Source organism: Pongo pygmaeus, chromosome 1 (assembly GCF_028885625.2).
Source record: "Pongo pygmaeus isolate AG05252 chromosome 1, NHGRI_mPonPyg2-v2.0_pri, whole genome shotgun sequence".
Taxonomy (NCBI): Eukaryota; Metazoa; Chordata; class Mammalia; order Primates; family Hominidae; genus Pongo; species Pongo pygmaeus.
This window is the reverse complement of record NC_072373.2, coordinates 92198888-92220773: the sequence shown is the minus strand read 5'-3', so window position 1 is coordinate 92220773 and position 21886 is coordinate 92198888. Positions and strand designations below refer to the sequence as shown.

The 21886-nt window shown below is 50.9% G+C and overlaps 1 protein-coding gene and 1 pseudogene across 3 annotated transcripts in view; both read left to right on the top strand.

The window, feature by feature from the left end:
- KIRREL1 (kirre like nephrin family adhesion molecule 1) overlaps positions 1–19101 on the top strand; it is a 107007-nt gene extending 87906 nt beyond the window's left edge. The window contains exons 4-15 of one of the 3 annotated variants that reach the window (XM_054447435.2): positions 5659–5816; positions 7828–7978; positions 8974–9079; positions 9225–9373; positions 9546–9673; positions 10404–10530; positions 10620–10720; positions 12263–12461; positions 14220–14327; positions 14514–14653; positions 15204–15281; positions 15530–19101. In XM_054447435.2, coding sequence (XP_054303410.1) covers positions 5659–5816; positions 7828–7978; positions 8974–9079; positions 9225–9373; positions 9546–9673; positions 10404–10530; positions 10620–10720; positions 12263–12461; positions 14220–14327; positions 14514–14653; positions 15204–15281; positions 15530–16006 — 1922 coding nt within the window. In that variant the 3' untranslated portion in view covers positions 16007–19101. Of the gene's footprint in view, positions 1–5658; positions 5817–7827; positions 7979–8973; positions 9080–9224; positions 9374–9545; positions 9674–10355; positions 10531–10619; positions 10721–12262; positions 12462–14219; positions 14328–14513; positions 14654–15203; positions 15282–15529 lie in introns of all 3 variants that reach the window. The other 2 variants (XM_054447428.2, XM_063650123.1) reach the window with 2 other exon arrangements.
- LOC129012108 (uncharacterized) lies at positions 17410–21162 on the top strand (annotated as a pseudogene).
- The last annotated feature ends 724 nt before the right edge of the window (positions 21163–21886 follow it).

Below are 21886 nucleotides of genomic sequence, written 5' to 3'. Positions count from 1 at the left end.
CCTGCTGTGTCTGGATGGCTGCTGGCTCTTGGAAGCCCTGCAGCTCTTGGAAGCCCTGCGCCAGCCAGGCAGCCACCCACTGGGGGACCAAGCAGATGTCCCTCTATGGTAACCCCTGAGGCCATTTGCATAATGAGGGGACTCTCTCCTGCAGCAGTGCCACAGAACCAGAAGGAGGCCAGCTTCAGCACACCCCTTGTCCCCCTTGCCCACTCAGCCCCCAGCCTCTCTCCAGGCCTCACTCTTGCAATACCTCTGAATCTGCCAGTCTTCCTGTTCTCTCCAGCCCTGTTGCCTCACTGGGCCTCTGCCTCTGTTGTGCTTTCTGTCTTGGGCTTGGACTCTGTCCATCTGTGACTCTCTTTCTTCCCTATTTACATTGACTCTGTCCCTTTTTTTCTGCCTCCATTTGATATGTTTTGCCCCTCTTCCTTTCTTTCCCTCTAACTTGAAATCACTGAATTTGTGGGGAGCCCCCAAGATGGATGGGAGAAAGGAGAGAGGAGCTGAGATGAGGGAGTTTGGGCACAAGGAAGGTTTTCTGTTGTTTGTTTGGTTGGTTGATTGATTGGTTGGTTTTTTTGAGACAGAGTCTCTGTCGCCCAGGCTGGAGTGCAGTGGCATGATCTCGGCTCACTGTAATCTCCACCTCCGGGGTTCAAGGGATTCTTGTGCCTAAGCCTCCTGAGTGGCTGAGACTACAGGTGCCCGCCACCATGCCTGGTTAATTTTTGTATTTTTTAGTAGAGACAGCGTTTCACCATGTTGGCCAGGCTGGTCTCTAAATCCTTACCTCAGGTGATCTACTCATCTTGGCCTCCCAAAGTTCTGGGATTACAGGCATGGGCCACTGTGCCCAGCCTGTTGTTTTGTTTTTCGTTTTTGCAAGGAGGGAGGTGAGAACATAACAAGTCCTCAGAGCGTAGTCGAAAGAGAGTCCTAGACTGCTGGTGGTTAGGAGACCTGGGCACCTTGGCCATTTTGGCATCATGATCCTAAAGAGGTGACAACCTCTGGGCATGAGTTTTCTCATCAGTAACATGGCATAATGACACCAGCCTTTTCTTAGCAACTGCTGCTTTGCTGCATGGAGACTTGTAACCTGTGAAGGTCTGGGTGAATGTGAGATGTCAGAATAAGTGAGGACTGGAGGGACCCAACAGCCAATTTCATTGGATGTAAAGGCCCTGAAGGACCAGGATTCAAAGCTGTTGGATGATTTGCTTTTCCTCTCTAGGACTAAAATGGGAAGAATTAGCAAGGAGCAGGAATGAGGTTAGACAGCAAAAATTAGAGGGTGATCTTGAATGCCAAGACATCATCTTTCATCCCTCACTGAAGTGTGTCAGTCCCATGCTCAACCAAGCATTCCGAGGAACCATGAGACTCTTAGGAAACCTTCTTCTTTCTTTTTTCCTCCCTGACTGCCTCTATGTTAGGCCCTAGAAGGTGCTACTGCTGCCCTGGAGAACTCCCATCCTAATGAGTGTACTTTGATACTCTTCTCTCTGCTACCTTATCACAGAGATAGAGAGAGATGAAGAAAGGCCAGCTAAGCTACTAAGTGTTGCAGTAACAATGTCTTATAATGGCACCCAGTGGCTTGGTTCAATCCAGGAAGAACCTGGAAAAGGAGAATATCAAGGGGAACCCTAGATGGAAGAGTGCCTTGTTTAAAAGCTTTCAGGCCAATGAAGGAGAGCTACATAGCAGGAGAGCCGACTGGCTTGTTTCGAGGGCATGGTGGGTATTGAAGGTATGGTCCTTGCTGGCCTGCCTGGGTGACTTGGATGGATGAGAGAACAGGGAGAGACCCCAGGAGTCACTTTAAGCTGAAAGAGAGACAGGGACGGTTAGTGTAGCTGGAGGGGCTTTACACGCCTGGGCACACACCTGGGCATGGTGTCTCCTCGGGGCTCTGCCCATCCAGGATCTTCCTCCCAGGTGTGGCAACAACATGTGACCTTAGAGGAGCCTGAGCAGACCAGGAGGCCCTTCTCCCCTCACTCTCTCCTCTCCTTGTCTTTGTCTTAAATTCTCAAACACCCTGCCACCTGTAGCACACGGAGGCAATAAGAAGGCATGACACTTCCTGCATCCCTTCCTGCGTACCTGCTTACCCACAGCCTTTGCTCATGGCAGCTGGGGGACCCAGAGACTAGGCAGGGCAGAAATGAGGAGTGGGCTGTGCCCAGTGCCTGGTGTCAGCCTCCCTGCATGATGTCAGCCTTATAGACTCCTCTCCTCCCCAGCCATCCCCCTCAGTGGCCCCCCAGCTCCCCAGGCCAGGGGCCTTCTTCACAAAATGGCCTCTGTCATTCTTCCTTAGGGTAGGACTTTGAAAAGATGCCTCCCACTCCCCAACAGATGCAGACATAACATAGATATACAGACCTCCGAAACCATGGTGATGAGCATGACTTCTGGGTCAGGCAAGCCTGATCCACATCCCAGCTCTGCGCTCTAACTCACTCTCCTGTCTCTGAGCACATTTGTTTATCCTCTTCGAGCCTCCGTTCCTTATCTGTAAATTGGGGTTAATGATATTTACCATGAAAGGAATAATGAAATATACTTTGTGGTAGGGATTAAATGAAGTCATATACAGGAGGCACTTTGGCTGACACAAGGTGAACGTTCACTGAGTGGCAGAAATTATTGTCGATCCCACCACCATTTACAGTTGGCTTCACCTTCTTGATTTTGTTTTGCCTCCACAATAACAACTCAGGGGAGTAGGTGTCCATTGTATTTTTGAAGTTTTATAAACAAGGAAACTGAGGCCTTTTTGACCACAGACTCAGGGGCACATGAGTTTGGGGAGGCACATGAGCATATTGATATACAGATTTAAGTCACAAACCATAAAAACTTGCTTATAAACACATGCACACATGGACGCATGCCCTTTAACAGCTGGCTCAGCAGGCACCTTAACAGCTTTATTGTCATTTGTCCCATATATGAGGGGCAGGGATGAGCTCATGGAGGATGGGCAGAGAGTTTGGAAAATTCAGAGAAAGGTAGACTGCTGGCAGAGGTGACAGATGGGTAGTCTTTGCATGAACAAAGGGGCAGGAGGCATTACCAGGGTAGAGGAAGCTGATGCCTTCCCAGTGGAGGGGCTTCACACACCTAGGCACACACCTGGGCATGGTGTCTGCTCAGGGCTCTGCCCATCCAGGATCTTCCTCCTGGGTGTGGCAGCAACATGTGACCTTAGAGGGGCCTGAGCAGACCAGGAGGCCCTGAGCAGCAGCTCTTTATTCATTTCTCTCCACCTTTCTCTACTTTTCAAGCTGCTCCCCATCCCCATCCTCAAACCTGTCCCCATCTGGCATTGGAACCAGATACACCACAGAACAAGGAGGAAGAGCCAGGGATTCAGAAGATAATTAGCCAGGCAGGAGTTGGAGCCACTGCTACTCTCGTCCAGGCAGTAAGGCTAATACATTCCATACCTCACACATGCCCTGCACATCATAGTCTATGTACAGTATCTCATCTGACCTTCACGAGGCTCTAGTGAGTAGGCATTGTTATATCTTTGTTTCTTCAGACATAACAGACTCAATGTTTTTAGGAACTCATCCGAGATCACACAGCAGGTGAACAAAGGTGCCAGGATTTGAAACCAGGCAGTCTGAATCTAAGTTTTATTCTTTTTCCACTATACCACTAGGCACACATGAGTTGAACAGAATGCTAAGACAGGTTTCAAGTAGTTTGTACTGGAAACCCCAGCATAGAGACCTTCATTGTGTAAATTCTAGAACAGCCCTGCCCACCACTGGGCATCGTGGGTCTCCCAAGATCTCCTCTCGAGTGTTCCCTCTGGACCCTCCTCTCGAGTGTTCCCTCTGGACCTTCCTCTGGGTCTTTCTTGTCTTTCTCAGAAAGAAGCAAACAAAATCTTTTATCGGTGGGGCACGCTGGCTCATGCTTGTAATCCCAGCACTTTGGGAGGCTGAGGTAGGAGGGTTGCTTGAGCCCAGGAGTTTCAGACCAGCCTGGGCAACATAGCGAAACCTCGTCTCTACAAAAAATAGAAATTAGCCAAGCATGATGGTGTGTACCTGTAGTTTCTGATACTTGGGAAGCTGAGGTGGGAGGATTGCTTGAGCCCAGGAGTTCCATTCTCATTTATGGTTGATAAACACTGGGTGGACCAGAAAAATTATAATCAAAATCCTTCTGCCTTTATTTCATCAGTATCCATTCATTAATTCAGCAAATATCCCTGAGCACCTGTGATCACCCAAGCCCTGGGCTAGACATTGAAGTGTTGATGGTATATCAGAAGCAGCCGCTACCCTCAGGGAACTTACAGTCTGGTTTGTCTTAGAAGCCTATGGAGATAGGGCAGGGAGAGCCCCCCTTGTTTGCAGCATCAGACATCAGTCAATTCAATTTTTTAAACATTTAGCAAGAGCCTACTTTGGTCACATTCTAGGCACTGGTGACCATATAAATATGAGTGAGACAGGGTTGCTGTTTTTCCAGGGGATCACAGTTTTGGTTGGGGCAGGGTTCAATAACTGTTATAAGTAAACAAAATCCAACGCGCCAAGAGCTCTGAGTGACTGGTGGGGGCCACCATGGTGGGAGTGGGCTACAGCATGGAAAGCCTTATGCATCAACTGGGATTTGAACAGGATAGGAAGCACTTCAGTAGAAGCTGTGGGAGAAGGGCGTGCCATATGGAAATCACTGCATTGCAGGTCTTGGCTTGAGGACCCTGAACAGGAGGCCGAAATGCTTGGAACTTATGCCCTAGGCAGTTGTAGCCATTGAAGGTGCTTGAGCAGGGGAGTGGCACATACTTAGCTGTGCTGTAGGGAAAAATAACCTGTTAGCAGTGTGACATGGAGGTTACTGTAATAGGCCAGTCCATCTGTCTGCTCCAGGGCAGAGGAGCAGACAGGAGGGAGGATGGGAGAAGTCCTATGGAGGTAGCCACCTTTCAGAGCCAGACTCCCAAGGGTATGAGCTATACTCAGGGCCTGAGATAGCCGAGCCCTTTCTTAAGTTTGAGGCTTCCATCTGTAGTGTGTAGCTCTGAGCAACTGTAGGGGTATGGAGCCAGGCACAGTGGCTCACGCCTGTAATCCTAGCACGTTGGGAGGCTGAGGCAGGTGGATCACCGAGAGGTCAAGAGCTCGAGACCAGTCTGGCCAACATGGTGAAACCCCTACTCTCTACTAAAAATACAAAAATTAGCTGGGAGCAGTGGGGGGCGCCTATAATACCAGCTACTTGGGAGGCTGGGGCAGGAGAATCGCTTGAACCCAGGAGGTGGAGGTTGCAGTGAGCCGAGATGGCGCCACTGCACTCCAGCCTGGGCGACAGAGCGAGACTCCATCTCAAAAACAAACAAACAAACAAACAAAAAAACCAGTAGGGGCGCGGAGTACCAGAAAATATTATAGGCCAGGAAAGAAAAGCAGACAAGGACTGGGAAAGATGTGTGAGCTGAGGACCTAGGGGAAGCCACCACAAGAGCAATGAAGACAGTGGTTGTAGGTTAGGGGGTAGGGTGGTACTGCCTACCTAGAGGCGCACATGCAGGTGGAAGGATGCTTCCAGAGGCAGGAGTTTTGGTCATCAGGGAAGTGTTAGCCACACCCTGCACTGACTTTGCTCTGCTTTCTCCCACAGTCCCCCCAGAGGACACCAGGATTGACGGAGGCCCTGTGATTCTACTGCAGGCAGGCACCCCCCACAACCTCACATGCCGGGCCTTCAATGCGAAGCCTGCTGCCACCATCATCTGGTTCCGGGATGGGACGCAGCAGGAGGGCGCTGTGGCCAGCACGGTGAGCTCCGGCCAGCTCCCCCAGCTCCTCCTGGGCCTAGCCCAGCTCACCTCTCCTTTCCCACAGGGGTTTCACCACACACTCAGGAGCACACAGACATGAGAGGGGTCTTAGAGGTCATCTGGTTCAGCCCTCTCATTCTACAGTTGGGAAAATTGAAACCCAGAGAAGAGAAATGAATTCCTAGGTTTACTGTGTCATTCAGTAGCTGAACAGAGACTAATAGTAATAATAAGTTGCCATGGATTAAGCACCTACTGTGTGCCAGACACTGTGCATGCTAAACACTTTATGGACAGTCTCTCTTAATCTTCATAGGAGTCCCATAAAGGAGGCATTCTTTCCAACTCACAAAGGAGGAAACTGGTGCTCAGAGAGGTTGAGTGACTTGTCCAAGGTCACACAGCTGGCACAGAGCTGGGGTTTGTACCTGGGTCTGACTGTGCTTTCTCTCCACTGATCACTTCTACCTCTTTCCTTCAGCATCTGGTTGTCAGATTATTCCAGTCATCACAACAAAGAGGCTGGGGAAGCAGAGATCCTTGTATACATTTTATAGATGAGGAAGCCATGAAAGATATCAAGTGACTTGCCCAGGATTACATAGCAAAGAGGACAGTGCAGCTGGAATTCAAAGCCAGATTTCCTGGTTGGGGTTACCCTGCCAGTTGTGGGTAAACATATGTGTATTCAGCCCTTTGCTGGTGCTGCAGGAGCACTTCTCAGTGTGGAGAGAGAGATGTTCCCATGCTCCTCAGCATGCAATCCCAGGGATACCTGGCTTCTGGCTTCAGTTCTGCCCTTAACACACTGTGTGACCTTGGATAATTCACTTCACTTTTTTCTGGCCTTAGTTTCTCATTTCACAAATGATAATTCAGCCTCAGTGGTACTTAACCTTTTCACAGCCAAAAACTGTGATTTTTCTTCATCAGGGCTACATGTTTTTAGATATTTTGGCAACCAAACAAGTTGGTTTGTTCATATCCATTTGTCATCCATCCCCATTTTTCATATTCATTAAAGACAATGGAGCTTCAAAGCAGCACAAGGGAGCCAGTGTTACTGCACTGGCCCTGAACTGGGCCTGTCCAGCAAAGCTGCATGCATGGTGGTCAAACAACGGGGCCTTACTTTGATTAATAATATGGCTTCCTTCAGGCAGTTTGCAATACAGAAAACAGATCAAGGGTTCCTGTGACCATATTTAGGGACCCCTGGCTGTCACTGAACAAGTGTAAGACTTCGAGCCTGTGAGTCCCTTCCCTGCCCTCAAGGAGTTTACAGTTTAGCAGAAGAAACCCAACGCTGAGACACTCACACATGGTGCCTACAAGCAAGGTTGGATGTGTCTAGAGCTGTGAACAGGACACACTGACTATAAGGGCATAAATTCAGTCTGGGAGAGAGTTCTGAGGGCTGGGCTGACTGAAGAAGGCTTTCCAGAAGAGAAGGGATTTGCGCTGGACTCACAAAGAGTGAACTCTAATATAAACTGTGGCCTTAATAATAATATGTTCGTTTTGGTCCATCAGTTGTAACAGACTTATCACTCTAATGCAAGGTGTTAGATGTTAGTAATGGGGGAAACTGTAAGGTCGGGGAGGAGGGTATATGGAAACTCCCTGTACTTTCTGCTCAATTTTTCTGTAAACTTAAAACTGCTCCAAAAGATAATCTATGATGGCACACTCCTGTAGTTGCTGCTACTCAGAAGGCTCAGGCAGGAGGATTGCTTGAGTCCAGGCTTTGGAGGCCAGCCTGGGCAACACAGCAAGACCCTAAAAATATATAACTTTTAGTTAAAAGATAATTAATAGTCTATTGATTAAACACACACACACACACACACACACACACACACACAGGGAAGAGGTTGTGGGAGTGAAGGGGGTTGAGCTTTAAGTTAAAGTACCCCTCCAGCTCAAGCCCATCTCTGAGTGAGGTCAACTTAAGAGCAGAGGAGGGGGCTTTTAGCTTGACCATATCTCCTACCCTTGTCATGTTCCAGGAATTGCTGAAGGATGGGAAGAGGGAGACCACTGTGAGCCAACTGCTCATCAACCCCACAGACCTGGACATTGGGCGTGTCTTCACTTGCCGAAGCATGAACGAAGCCATCCCTAGTGGCAAGGAGACTTCCATTGAGCTGGACGTGCACCGTGAGTGGGCCGGGGGGAGCAGTCTGGAGCAGTGGGGTGGGAGGGGAATGTAGGCAGCCTTTTGAGAAGCACAAACTAAGAGTACCCCTATGGTCCCCAGGACAAATGCTTGCCTTCTTCACATCTTTCATTCCCTGGATTGAACCGTGGGGACTAAGGGCTGGTAGAGCATTGGCTGTGGAGTCAGGCAGTACCCAGGTCTAAACCAGCCTGTTATTAGTCAACGGTTTACACTCTCTGGGCCTCGGTTTCCAGTTCTGTATACTGTATATTGCAAAAGATAAAATACTGGCCTACAGTCCCTTATTCAAACTAAAAGTGGTTTGGTGGTGCAGCCTGAACCAAGGCTCTTCATAGTCTTTTATTTAATTTAGTCTTAAGTTTCACTGCAGATGTATTCATATGTGTGACTATGGGATGTGGCCCAGACGCTGCTGGGGATCTTACACAGTAAATGCTCTATGCACAACCATTGCCTTTCTAAATTTGAAAAATTCTAAATTCTGAAATGCATCTAGTCCTAAGGGTTTCAAATAAGGGATTGTGGACCTGGACCTGCTTCCTGGGGTTGTGAGCATTAAATGAGATATAGCAGAAGAGCATCTAGCATGGAGTATTCTTACCTGGTAGGTGTGTAATAAATTGTCTCTGCCCAGGGAACCATGGGGGTGTGGGCAGCAACTGGGAATGCCCACACCCCGTCCCTTTTAGTGAGCCAAGCAAGCTCACACTGACGCCTAGTGGCCACAGTGGGTCATTAGTCCATTGCGTTATTTGTCCCTTTGGTGCCTTCATGGGTGGTCACCCTAGCAGGCCCCCTAGAGGCTCCATGTGCAAAAGGTGAGGAAGACAGGGTGTTAACTGGAGCTGATACGCTGCAACCTCAAATTCCCAGATCCCCGCCAGAGTGGTCAGGTCTGAGTGTATGTGTTAGGGAGAAAAAAAGAAACTCAAGGGACAGAAAAGACCCTGACTCCCTGTGCTCTACTTTGCAGACCCTCCTACAGTGACCCTGTCCATTGAGCCACAGACGGTGCAGGAGGGTGAGCGTGTTGTCTTTACCTGCCAGGCCACAGCCAACCCCGAGATCTTGGGCTACAGGTGAGGGGGTCAGAGGCTGGGAGCGCTCTGGGGAGTGATACGGAAGAGTTCGGGGTTGGAGGCTGTACTGGGGAGGCCAAGTGTCATGGATGTAGTTGAGAGGGTCTGAGGCCTGATCCCACCTCTGTGTTGCCTCCTCCCCCAGGTGGGCCAAAGGGGGTTTCTTGATTGAAGATGCCCACGAGAGTCGCTATGAGACAAATGTGGATTATTCCTTTTTCACGGAGCCTGTGTCTTGTGAGGTTCACAACAAAGTGGGGAGCACCAATGTCAGCACTTTAGTAAATGTCCACTGTGAGTAGCTGGGAGGGCAGGGATGGGGACAGAGAGCAGGGGCCCCCAAAGGGCCTGGGGCAGAGTCGGGGACTGCTCCATGAATGGGGAGGTAGCAGGGCAGGAGGAAGATTGATTGGAGTTAACCCCATGAGCTTGAGACCCTAACGAGTGGCTTCTTTCTCCCTTACAGTTGCTCCCCGGATTGTAGTTGACCCCAAACCCACAACCACAGACATTGGCTCTGATGTGACCCTCACCTGTGTCTGGGTTGGGAATCCCCCCCTCACTCTCACCTGGACCAAAAAGGACTCAAATATGGTAAGACTCTTACTGCCTATTCTGAATGCTGGGAGGAAGGGGTGCGGCCACAGATGGGAGTAGATGGGAGGCTGCAGCATTGTCTTTGAACCTGGGCTATTTCTAGGGTCTTGGGATTTGGAGGAGAAAGTGCTTACAGTTATCCCCACCTCTTCTCACAGGACAGCTGCCCAGTTCAGAAGCACTTGGGGGACAAACTCATCTGTGCATGGGAAGCAGGGTGGGGTGGGAGGAGGGGAGAGGGCCTGGGGAGGGCCTACTGCAGTGGCAAAGGTCTGGTAAATAATGCTGCACAGGGAGGTGGGGAAGCTGAGGCGATTCACTAAAGAAGGCTGGAGTCTACAGCTCTGCAGAGACCCCCATTAGACCATTTGGGCCAGAATTGCAGGAAGAGGAATTTCAGAGTAAAACGTCCTACATCATTTGGCAATGAAAACACTAGAACAGATCATCAGAAGAGGCTGCGTCCTCCTAAAATGATTGCAGCCTTCACCTGCCCTCTCTGGCCTCCACCCCATCCCTGCCCACACTTGCAGAGATGGTGTATTTACATGCCAACCTGTGTAGAGTCAGAGCATGGACCAAAATGGACTCGGGAACCCCATTTCCCTTCTGGGAATTCACTTGTGGCCCTTCCTGCTTTCTTTCCAATGCCTCCGATGTGGGGCCCTCATGGACCTAGGGGCCCAGGCCTCCTGGCTCCCCACCCGAGGCTGCTCTCTCTGCCCAGGTCCTGAGTAACAGCAACCAGCTGCTGCTGAAGTCGGTGACTCAGGCAGATGCTGGCACTTACACCTGTCGGGCCATCGTGCCTCGAATCGGAGTGGCTGAGCGGGAGGTGCCGCTCTATGTGAACGGTGAGTGAATGGCCTGAGAGGCAGCCGGGCCTGGGCGGGCTGGTACTGCAGTTTTTAACTGGTTCTGACTTGTGTCTTCTTGCTTGCAGGGCCCCCCATCATCTCCAGTGAGGCAGTGCAATACGCTGTGAGGGGTGACGGTGGCAAGGTGGAGTGTTTCATTGGGAGCACACCACCCCCAGACCGCATAGTGAGTGGTGGACCTGCCTGCGGACAGCCAGCCCTCCCTGCTTGTTTGCCCAGGCCCAGCCTCCTCTCACTTCTGCTGGTTTTGCTCCTTCAACTTCCCTGTCCCGTTTCCATCCTCGAATCTTCTGCTTTCTGTCCCTCTGTCCCTTTACCTGCTCAAATCCCACCTCCTCCCTTACTTGTTATGTGTCCCTGAGCAGATCACTTAATGTTTTGAACCTCAGTTTATTCATCTATAAAACAGAGCCAGTAACTCCTACCTAATAGGGTTGCTGTGAGAAGTCATGGCAGCAACAGGTGTGAGACGCCTAGGCCAGCACTCGATTCATGTTAGTTCCCCGCTCTCTCCCCTGGGCTAACACTTCCCCTCTTTTCTCCCTCATCTGCCCTGTCACTGACCTCTTGCTCTTTTCCTTGCTCCCTCCCCTTCCCTGTCTCCTCCTCCTCTGGCTCCTGCCGTCTCCCTCCCTTCCCATCAGTTCTCCTGCCTGCCTGGCCCACTCTTCTCTCCCTCCTCCTGCCTTCCTCCTACCAGCCCCTTTGCCTTGCCACTCTCCTCCCTCCTTTCTCCTCTCCCCCACACCATGAGCCATTAATTCCTTCCGTGACTATTAACTGTCAAACCCCTCATCACATTTAATGACCATTTGGCTAACTCCAGGGCTGCCCAGGGACACTTCATTACCACGGCCGCCCGGGCAGTAGGCGGCTGGCCTCCCGGGGGGCTTTCCTTGCAGATCTAGGAGGATTGATCCCTGGAAAGGAGCCAGTTCTCAGCTGCTCTCCCTCCCTTAGGCTCCACTCTGAGGAAGGGGCCACGCAGGGGAATGGCCCGGCTGAGAGGTCAGGGATGGAGGGGTCCAGGAATACCCCGTTGTGGGTTCTGCCTATTATAAGTCTGTGGATCAGTCTCAGAGCCAGCCAGGCAGGTCGTGTGGGTTGGTTAAAGGTACACCTAAAGATGGAGTTACGCTTAGTTAGAATCACAGACTATCAGAGCTGGAAGAAATCTTGAGCATTGTCTAGCCCTAGCCTGGTTCTGTCATTGTATAGATGAAGAAAATGAGGCCTAGAGAGGGACAGGGAGGCCACACAGGGGCTTGATGGGGAGAGGAGCCCAGCGTTCTTGAGGACAAATGCAGAAATTTTTCTACAACATCTGGGATTCCCAGTGTCGGTTCAGTGGATCAGCTGCATCCACATCACATGTGATCATTATGAAAATAGAGATTCTCCTCCTCCCTGGAGATTCCTATTTAGAACATAAGTCCCAAATATCTACATCTGAAAGAATCTCCCTAGGTAAATCTGATGTCAGCCATGCTTGGGAGCCACTGCTTCTCCTTGAGTGGAGTGTTAGTGCCAAGGGTGTGAGGTAGCAGGTGTGACTTAGGTTTGTTACAGGGAGGTGTTAGGCTGGGCTCGTGGGGCACACATGGCACATAGGGGTGAGGGTGCCTTGAGGGTGGATCAGGGGACACGTGGCCATGGGGCTTCTGCCCCCTGCCCCTTTCTTACCTTCTTCCTTCCCTCTCCACCGCAGGCATGGGCCTGGAAGGAGAACTTCTTGGAGGTGGGGACCCTGGAACGCTATACAGTGGAGAGGACCAACTCAGGCAGTGGGGTGCTATCCACGCTTACCATCAACAATGTCATGGAGGCCGACTTTCAGACTCACTACAACTGCACTGCCTGGAACAGCTTTGGGCCGGGCACAGCCATCATCCAGCTGGAAGAGCGAGGTGACTGGCAGTGCTGCCTGCCAGCTGGGGTGCAGGGCAGCCTGAGGATTCTGCTCCTTCTTTTCTCCAGGGGCAGGGCTCAGCTGCTGCCCTTCCCTTGGACTCTGCTCTGAGGGAGGGGACACACAGAGGGATGTCCTGGCTGAGAGATCAAGAGTAAAGGGGTTTGGGGCTACTCCCCTCTGATTCCTATTATCAGAGTCTGTGCATCAGAGGGAAAGAACTCTCTTGGGCCTCCCCTCCAGAACCTGGCCTCCATGCTCAACTGGGGAAATTCCCTCACCTCGTTAAAGTGTATTGAGCATTTGCTGTGTGCTAGGCTGTGCCCCAGGGGCTGCAGGAAGAGCTGTGAACAAGACACAGTCCCTGACCTCAAGAAACTTTCAGTGTGGTGGAGGGACTTACAGAGTGGGAGCAAATTAATTCAGATGGAGGAGAATCATATGAATTGCAAAAGGGAATAACACTGCCCATCTCATTGGGTTGTAGTGAGGATTAAATGAGAGAATATTTACAAAATGCCTGGCACATAATAGGTGTTCAGTAAGTATGGGTTCCCCTACCTCTTCAAGAATTGTCACTCTGATAGCAGAAATGTGTTCTCTCCTTTAAGGCACTTCTCACATGATAAAAGCTTCCTTTGACTTTTGGAAGCTACCAAGTCCAAGGAGGAAAAGATAGCATTTTTTTGTTGTTGTTTTATTTTTTGAGAACTAACCATTTGACATAGGAGATGGGGAACCGCATGGAAAATAACAGCATCCCATCACTTCAGTCTTTTTTTTGAGATGGAATCTCGCTCTGTCGCCCAGGCTGGAGTGCAGTGGTGCGATCTTGGCTCACTGCAACCTGTGCCTTCCAGGTTCAAACGAGTCTCCTATCTCAGCCTCCCAAGTAGCTGGGACTACAGGCACCCACCACCATGCCTCGCTAATTTTTTGTGTTTTTAGTGGAGACGGGGTTTCACCGTGTTAGCCAAGATGGTCTCGATCTCCTGACCTCATGACCCACCCACCTCGGCCTCCCAAAGTGCTGGGATTACAGGCGTGAGCCACCACGCCCGGCCTATCACTTCAGTCTTAACTGAGGATGCCAGCAAGGGGGTTGGGGGTGGGGAAGAATGGAGTAGATACAGTAACGTGGGGCTCCGCAGGGAAGGATCTCAGAGGGGAAGAGCTATAAGCAGGATCTGGATTCAACTAGGGCTGCTAGGAAGAGAGAGAAGGCTGGAAGCAGGATTCCTGAGCTCCTCCTCAGCTCTGGGAAGCAGAGGAAACCATGGAAAACTGTTGGAGCCCTGAGTAGACAGGTGCACATGCGGCAGTCACAGTGGTATTTTGGATGGCACAGTAGTGAAAGATGTCGGAACACGGGTGGCAGACTGGAGAGTCTGGAGACAGCTGACCTCAAACAAGAGCGAGGGGCCAAGCATCACAGTCACGTGGGCTGAAGGATAGGGATCGACAGACAACCAAGACAAGGGGCAAACTCCTGCCCCAGCTGCAGGGATGAGACATGACCATGATCTCCATTCTGATGGAGCTGGAGCACAGACCAAAATCCAACCACAATGCAGACCTTCCTCTCTAATCCACCCTTGACTTAAACCTAACACTGTCCCCAGGCTCAGTCAAAACTTAGCCCTGTACACAAGCCAAGGTTGCCTCTTTAGCTGTGGCCTAGCCTTTAGCCAGCACTGAGCTTAGCTCCCAGTATAACTCCAGCCTCACCCCTCCACCTTTCCTTCCCCATCGAAAGAGGTGTTACCTGTGGGCATCATAGCTGGGGCCACCATCGGCGCGAGCATCCTGCTCATCTTCTTCTTCATCGCCTTGGTATTCTTCCTCTACCGGCGCCGCAAAGGCAGTGAGTATGGGCCCTGTGCAGCCCACAGCCTTCCCCTGGCTCTTCCGGGGCCATGACAGGCAGTGCTCGGGATGGATGGGAGGTTGGCCGTTGAGCTCCAGCCCAGAGGGAGCCAGAGAGAGCCAGAAGCAGCCGCTGCAGAGGCCAGCAAGAAGCACTTGTTCCAGGCTGCCTCTCCCATCCCAGGTCGCAAGGACGTGACCCTGAGGAAGCTGGATATCAAGGTGGAGACAGTGAACCGAGAGCCACTTACGATGCATTCTGACCGGGAGGATGACACCGCCAGCGTCTCCACAGCAACCCGGGTCATGAAGGCCATCTACTCGGTGAGGGTCCTGCTCCTCGCTGGCCTCCTGCCTTCTCCACCCTCTGAGGACCAGCTCCATCCCAGATCTCTAATAACCGTGGTCATTCTCTCCTTCCTCAGTCGACCTTCCCTGGTCCTGCCACACACACTCTCCCACACTCACACACATTCTCTCACACACACCCCAGGCTAGTTTCCTCCAGCAGAGGATAGGCAGCTGGGGTTCTCCAAAGACTTCCTTTGCCCCACAGAGTGTGAAAGTTGGAAGCCCCCAGAGGCTTTCTGGTCCATCTGCCTCATTGCTGAGATGAGGAAACAGCCCTGGAGAGGGGCAGTGACATATACAAGGTCACATTACATGTTAGCAACCAAACTAGTGCTCGAACCAAGGTCTCTGGCCTCTTCCCACCACATCCCAGAGCCTCTGCTGAGAGGACCAGAACTCAAGTCTGCCCTTGACCTCAGACCCCTCCCGTGAGCAGGTGGCCTCTGAGCGTGGGGAGGGGTTGGTGAGGGATGAAAAGAGCAGAGCTTCCGTCTGCTGACGCCCCACTCCTGCTGCTCTGCAGTCATTCAAGGATGATGTGGATCTGAAGCAGGACCTGCGCTGCGACACCATCGACACCCGGGAGGAGTATGAGATGAAGGTGGGAAAGGGGGAAGGGGCCAGGGCATGAGGGCTGGTGGGCCAGTGGGTTTCTGAGGTCCTGTAGCAGGGAGGTGAGGACAGACTTGGGGAGGAGTGGTTGGGAGGGTTTTTGAAGGAGCAGAGGAGGTGGAATGCTAGATAGGGACATAGGGAGAGCTGGAGGAAGAGGCCCAGAAGGCCACGGTGAGACTTGATCCCCACCCAAGAAGGAACACTGCCTCCATCCTCTTCTCTCATTGCCCCCAGGACCCCACCAATGGCTACTACAACGTGCGTGCCCATGAAGACCGCCCGTCTTCCAGGGCAGTGCTGTATGCTGACTACCGTGCCCCTGGCCCTGCCCGCTTCGACGGCCGCCCCTCATCCCGTCTCTCCCACTCCAGCGGCTATGCCCAGCTCAACACCTATAGCCGGGCCCCTGCCTCTGACTATGGCCCTGAGCCCACACCCCCTGGCCCTGCTGCCCCAGCTGGCACCGACACAACCAGCCAGCTGTCATATGAGAACTATGAGAAGTTCAACTCCCATCCCTTCCCTGGGGCAGCTGGGTACCCCACCTACCGACTGGGCTACCCCCAGGCCCCACCCTCTGGCCTGGAGCGGACCCCATATGAGGCGTATGACCCCATTGGCAAGTACGCCACAGCCACTCGATTTTCCTACACCTCCCAGCACTCGGACTACGGCCAGCGATTCCAGCAGCGCATGCAGACTCACGTGTAGGGGCCAGAGCCTGGCTGGGGCATCTCTGCGGGGCAGAGGAGAAGGCTTTCACAGCTGTTCCCTGATATTCAGGGGCATTGCTCATTGCTCCCTTCTCGGACCAGCCTTCTTCCTCCCACCGTGGCAGGTGGGGAGCAGGTCTCCCAGAAACACCCCGTCCCGAGGATGGTGCTCTGTGCATGCCCCAGCCTCCTGGGCCTGCCCTTCCCTCTTCTTCGGGAGGATGTGTCTCTTCTGACCTGCACTCTTGCCTGACCCTAGAATGGGGACAGGGAAGGTGAAGGTTAGGGAGAGCAGAGGGGGCACTTTTTAGCATTCCCTTTCTAGCCCACCCCTCTGATCTCCCATAAGTGGAAATGGGGGTACCCAGGGATGGGCAGGCTTTGGCCTAGGGACATGAAGTATGGGAGTGGGTGGCTGTGGCACAGACAGGTGGAAAACAGGATAGCCTGGCCAGTCCCTCTGTTATCTGCATTCATGCCCTGGGTGCCTCTCTTCTTCCTCAGGGTACTGCAGAAGGGAGCTTGGATTTATGATCACTCTTGTCTACAGAACAGCCCTGGCACTGCATTCAAATCCAGCCTTCATTCAGCTGGGATCAAAATGCCAGTCACCTTGGCTACCCACTGTGGACAGCTGTCTGTCAGCATGCAGAGGGATCCAGGAATCCCCCCGGCAGCACTGCCCGCTTTCCTTCTCCTCCATGCTGGGCCAGCCAGATAAGTCAGGGTCCTGGTGGAGAAAGAAAGGCTAGGACCATGTCCTGATTGACCCAGATACTGCTGTGTGCTGCACAGCAGTGAACCAACACTAGAGGGAGCCACACAAGCCTCCTCTCCCCAATCTGCCCCACTTCCTGGCTTTAACTCTTGAGCTGGTTTGCGGAGTGGTGAGGTAGGGGTGGGGGTGCTGTAGGCTCTTTTTCAAAGAAAACAAAAAACAATGAAAACCTCATTTGCGAAGAAAAGCTGTAGGGATTCCCCCACCCAAATGCAAGTCCCAGTGGAAAGGAAAGGTAGTACCTATTCTTCTCCATGGGGTTCCTAACACCCTCCATTACTCTTTCAGTCTCCAAGCACTTTGAATTCATTTTTAAACATTCAGGTTGCCAGACCTGTCACACAGTGAGCTCCGATAGGGTTACGGAGGGGGCCTGGCTCTCAGTCTCTACTCTCCTATGTCCCATCAGTTGGTTGGAGGCCACCTTCCAGCGGGTATGGGAGACAGGTTTTGGTTTTTCAAGTGTCTTTTTTTTTTTTCTTGGACCAATCAGATTCCTTCTTCCACTTTCAGTGCCTTGAGTGTCAAGCTTTGGATGACCGACCCTACGTGGGCGGCTGTGCAGGGAGTGGGTACTTGTGAGCCTCGGACACACTGTTAAGTGTTAAAGTGTTAGGAGAGAGATGGGTGAGGGGACCTGGAAAGGTAAGGGGCCTGGAAATGGCCCTGACAGAGAACATGTGCTGACCGGGAGAAGGTGGCGCGGAAGGGCACCGCAGGCATTCCACGGGTCATTTCTCCTCCTCCATGTGCACGCACATCCAACACACACCTTCCATGTGACCGTTTCTCAGCCACCACCTTCTGACCAAAGAGAACAGGCGCTCCAAGGAGAACCTGTACCCCTGCCCCAGCCTCGCCTTCCTAAGAAGCAGTGTCTGGAGTTGGCTGTTTCCCGCCTCCCCAACTGCATGTCCAGCCCAATGGGAGACAGGGCCTCTGGTGCGGTTCCCAAAATGTTCCTCGCCCTTTCTCCGTGGTAACCATTCATAATTCATGTTCGCTTTAATGAGTTACATGCTCATCAGCCACAGGCCATTACCACCCTTACGGATGGGTCTGGGGTGCGACATTCCTGGCCAACCCCTTGCTAGGAAAGACCAGATAATACCCAGGAAGCAAGTAGCTCTAATTTTAACCTCGCAGGAAGTCTCTGCATCCTCCTTCATTTCAGCAGGGAAAACTCCTGTGGAGTGGGCCCTATCTGGGGCATTTACACGCTTCCAGCTGTATTCCATCCCTGGAAGCTGATACCTTTCTATAGAGTCCTTTTATGAGAGCTCAGTGGGAAGGTCTGTCAAGAAATTAAGGTTCTTGTACAGACAAATTCATGCAAATTTCTATTATTTTCACAAAAACCAGAAGCCATGGGGAATCCAAAGACTTGAAGTCTAAAGATGGTGGCTTTTTAAACATACATATTCCAAAAATAATTCATTTTTGTTTTGGGTTTGGCTAGATTCTCTTATTTATCCCTTTTTAGCTTAAGTATTAGTTTCATTCTACTGAAATGATGGAGAGAGGGCCTAAGGTTACTAGGTAATTGAGCTAATGGTGCAGGGAGAATTGTTGAGAAAGGAAGCCTAGTTTCCAGAAGCCTGACACAGAGCTACTTCACTGTCCTCTACTCAACAAGTTAACTGGAGCCTCTTGGGTGTCAAACAAGCACCCTGGAAGGCACAGGGAAGCATCAGCAACCAAGGTAGTCTCTGCCCTCTGTAACTTACATGTTGGTGCATCAGAATCTGAATTGGAACCTACCTGATGGGCCCAGTGGAATAGCTTTTCTGGGGAGTGGAAGGCGTCCTTGATCACAGAGCTTTGCTGTCGAATCCTGGAGTCCTGCAACATGGTGATGCCTCAGTAGTTGGTGATCCTGATCACCTTTGACAGCTTGTTTTAGTGGAAAGAGCAAGGGACTAAAGGTCAGGAGACCCAGGACCCAGTCCTGAAGCTGCAAAGGTTAGATCTCGGCCTAACTTTCTGTTCATTGCCCCCAATTTGTCTGGCCTGTAAAATGAAGGTGGGGGGGGGGGGGTTGCATAAACCTAAAACTATTCTGGTTTTGTTATACCCATTGGGTTGGGGGTAGGGATGGGACTGCCCATTGCTGGCAAGGAACTGGGAACAGTAGCAAGCATGGTGAGGGCTGGGGAGCTGGTTGGGGGGGTTCTCTCCTGTTCGAAGAAGCTTTCACCATGGGCTTCATTATCTTGTCAGAAGTGTTGTGGATTAGTTTCCACCAGGGGCCCCTTTATCCCTAACAGCAACACAAAATACACCCTAAACCTCAGAGTAAAATTGATGTGGGGCTATCCTTTGGCTATCGGGTCATCTGTGCTGCTCCCCACTCATTTCTGATGGGTTTGCAAAGGTGTCTTTTGCCAGGGCAGGACATAGTATGCACATAGGGATATTATTATGTGCCTAGGTTTCAGGCACTCCTTCTGTAGGGGAAAATGGGAGGAGCCTTCCTCCACCCTGATCCTTAGGAACATTCCTCTGGCCCAGGGACAGCTTGTTCTTCTCACCAAACAGGTGAAGCCTGCAGTCCAAGGTGCTTGGAGCCAGAGGTTGGGGAGTAAGCACAGCTGCCCCACCTGAGAAGGAGCAGCTTGCAAGGGGAGCTGGTGGAGGGAAAGGGGTACAACAGCTTTGGAATACATTCTGGATCTTGAGGAGGATCTTGTGATTTTGGCTGAGCCACGGTCACTTCCCTCGTGAAGGATCCGCCCTATATCCTAAAATCTGGATCCCTCAAATTCCAGCCACAGAGTTTGCATGAAGCAAAAAGCCTAGTAAGTGAGAAAGGAAAGGGGCCAGGGATGGGAGCAGTGCTGTGCTCTTATCACTTTCTTGCTTGAAATGAAAACGTCCGTTTGAGCACCCTGTCTTCAGGCGGTATGCTCTCCCCTTATTCCAGCGGGGCTACTTTCCTCTTCACTGTGATGAGGGGAGCTTTATCTGCTTTCAAAATGGAGCACGTCGCACTGGAGTTTCGTGCCCTCTCGTTAACCTGTCAGGAGCCACAGGGGTCCATAAAACGGAATCGGTGTCTCAATATACATGACCTATGTTCATAGCAATGTTCAGCCATTTGGGTTTGAAGAAAACCACATTAAAGCCAAGGCCCCGTTTGGAGCGAACTGCCTTGTTCTTTGCTGTGTGGAAGGTTCTGTCCCCACTGCTGAACTCCAGTTCCTGCCCAAGCACCCTGGCCTCACAAATCCTGGCTTCCCCAAGTTAGTGCTGTCTGACCTGAGCCAGGCCACTGCTTGGTGCCTCTGCAGGCCACTGTGCATGTTGAGAATCGCCCAAAAGGATTAGTGAAGCTCCTGACCCTGGCGAGGCCATAATGAACACTGAAGTGCACAGGCCAAGGGATGTAATTGAAAGGCATTTATTTTTGTGAAGACGCTATAAAATTAGCATTTAAATATCCCATTCCCTTCTCTTGGCCTCCTCCTATCCCCCTATGGTATTTCTCCTCCTCTCCTCAAGGCCAGGCTTTTTGTGAAAGGCATTGGCTCACCTTTGTCAGCGTGGTCCTGATGCTCACCTCTGGGCTGCTGGAGAGGACTGAGAGATGTGTGGTTTGGTAGGAAGGGGGTGTGTGGGGGGGGGTTAGTGGGGAATCCCATTTTTTTGCATCACTGTGAGGGAGCTCCAGGCCCTGTCCCTGGAGAAATAATTGCTGCGCAGAAGTCACAGGCCATACTGGGCGGTTCTGGTACAAACCTGCCCTTAATAATAATAACAATAATAATAATAATAACTCCATTTGCATAGAACTGTCACTCATTCCTGCCAGTCTGCTGTACCTACCGTGTTTTTTTGCTGGCCCCAACCACTGGCCTTGCTGAGTACTGATGGGCCCTGAGCTCTTCTGTTTGCTACTGGAGCTCTTCAGATGCTGTCCCCCCAGAGAATACCCTAACTCTGGGGAAAGAGCAGCCAAAATCCCAATACAATAAAACTGCACACAATCTTATTAGCAACAGTGACCCAGAAAATTTTGAGGCGTCCAATTTCACCAGAAGAGGCCCAGGGCTCCCTGTGGTCACATTTTCTACCCAGGCATTCTTGGCATTGCAACCTCCATTTCCAGCTCCAGTTGAATTTTCTCCACCCAGACCCCAGAAATAAATGGATCCATGATGATAATTAAGAGAAGAGAAAAAAAGATATTATTTTTGTTAGGACAAACCATCGTAGGTTTTTAGCAATGTGTATCTGTGTGTCCTTCACACCTTTTCCTATTCTTTTTTTTCCTTTTTTTTAAAAATATTATGTACTATATTTTTAGTCTCAAACACACTATATATTATATATATTTAATTTTTTTATATATATAAATATAAATGTTTTAAAAAGTACCATGTTTTGTGTTATTTAATGCATTAACGGCTAGTTACTTAAAAGCCTGCCTGGCTTTGGGTGTTAGTCCTGGTTTGGGGAAAAAACAGGTTTGGATTGAAATTGCAGAAGCAATGTTTGTGCCACCTCCAGGCCGTGGGGCAAAAACGTATTCTCTAGTTTGCCACTTGTGCAGAACCCTGAGGCCAATTATGGCAGTTCAGGGACAAACAGCTGGAGGCTCCTGCTATTGGAAAACAGCATCCAAATGTTCTGTGCCAAATCACATTATGGGAATGGGAAAGGGGAAGACTTTTGAATCTGAGATCTAGATCCCAAAGGAATTGGGACAGGTGTGTAAGAATAGCTGGTTTTGTTTATTTAAAATGCTGTGGTTTGGGTAAAAAGCAAAGTTACAAGGTCTCCAACCTTTTGAACTTGTAGTGAAGCAGAATGAAAAAACAGATGGTGCAGCAGTGCACACACACAGAGGCCATCCTGCTGAGAAATCCTAAATTCTCTGAGTTCAGTTCCCAAGGGTTTCACTTTGCTCATTTCTCAGGAGTGTTTGCAGATACCTGAAATTGTTTTCAGATAATGCTTTTTCAGATACTGTTTTGTTTTATTTTGTTTTGGACTTTTATTTTGTTTTGTTGTAGAGACTATGTTGCCCAGGCTGGTCTCGAACTCCTGAGTTCAAGTAATCCACCCACCTCGGCCTCTGGAGTGGCTGGGATTACAGGT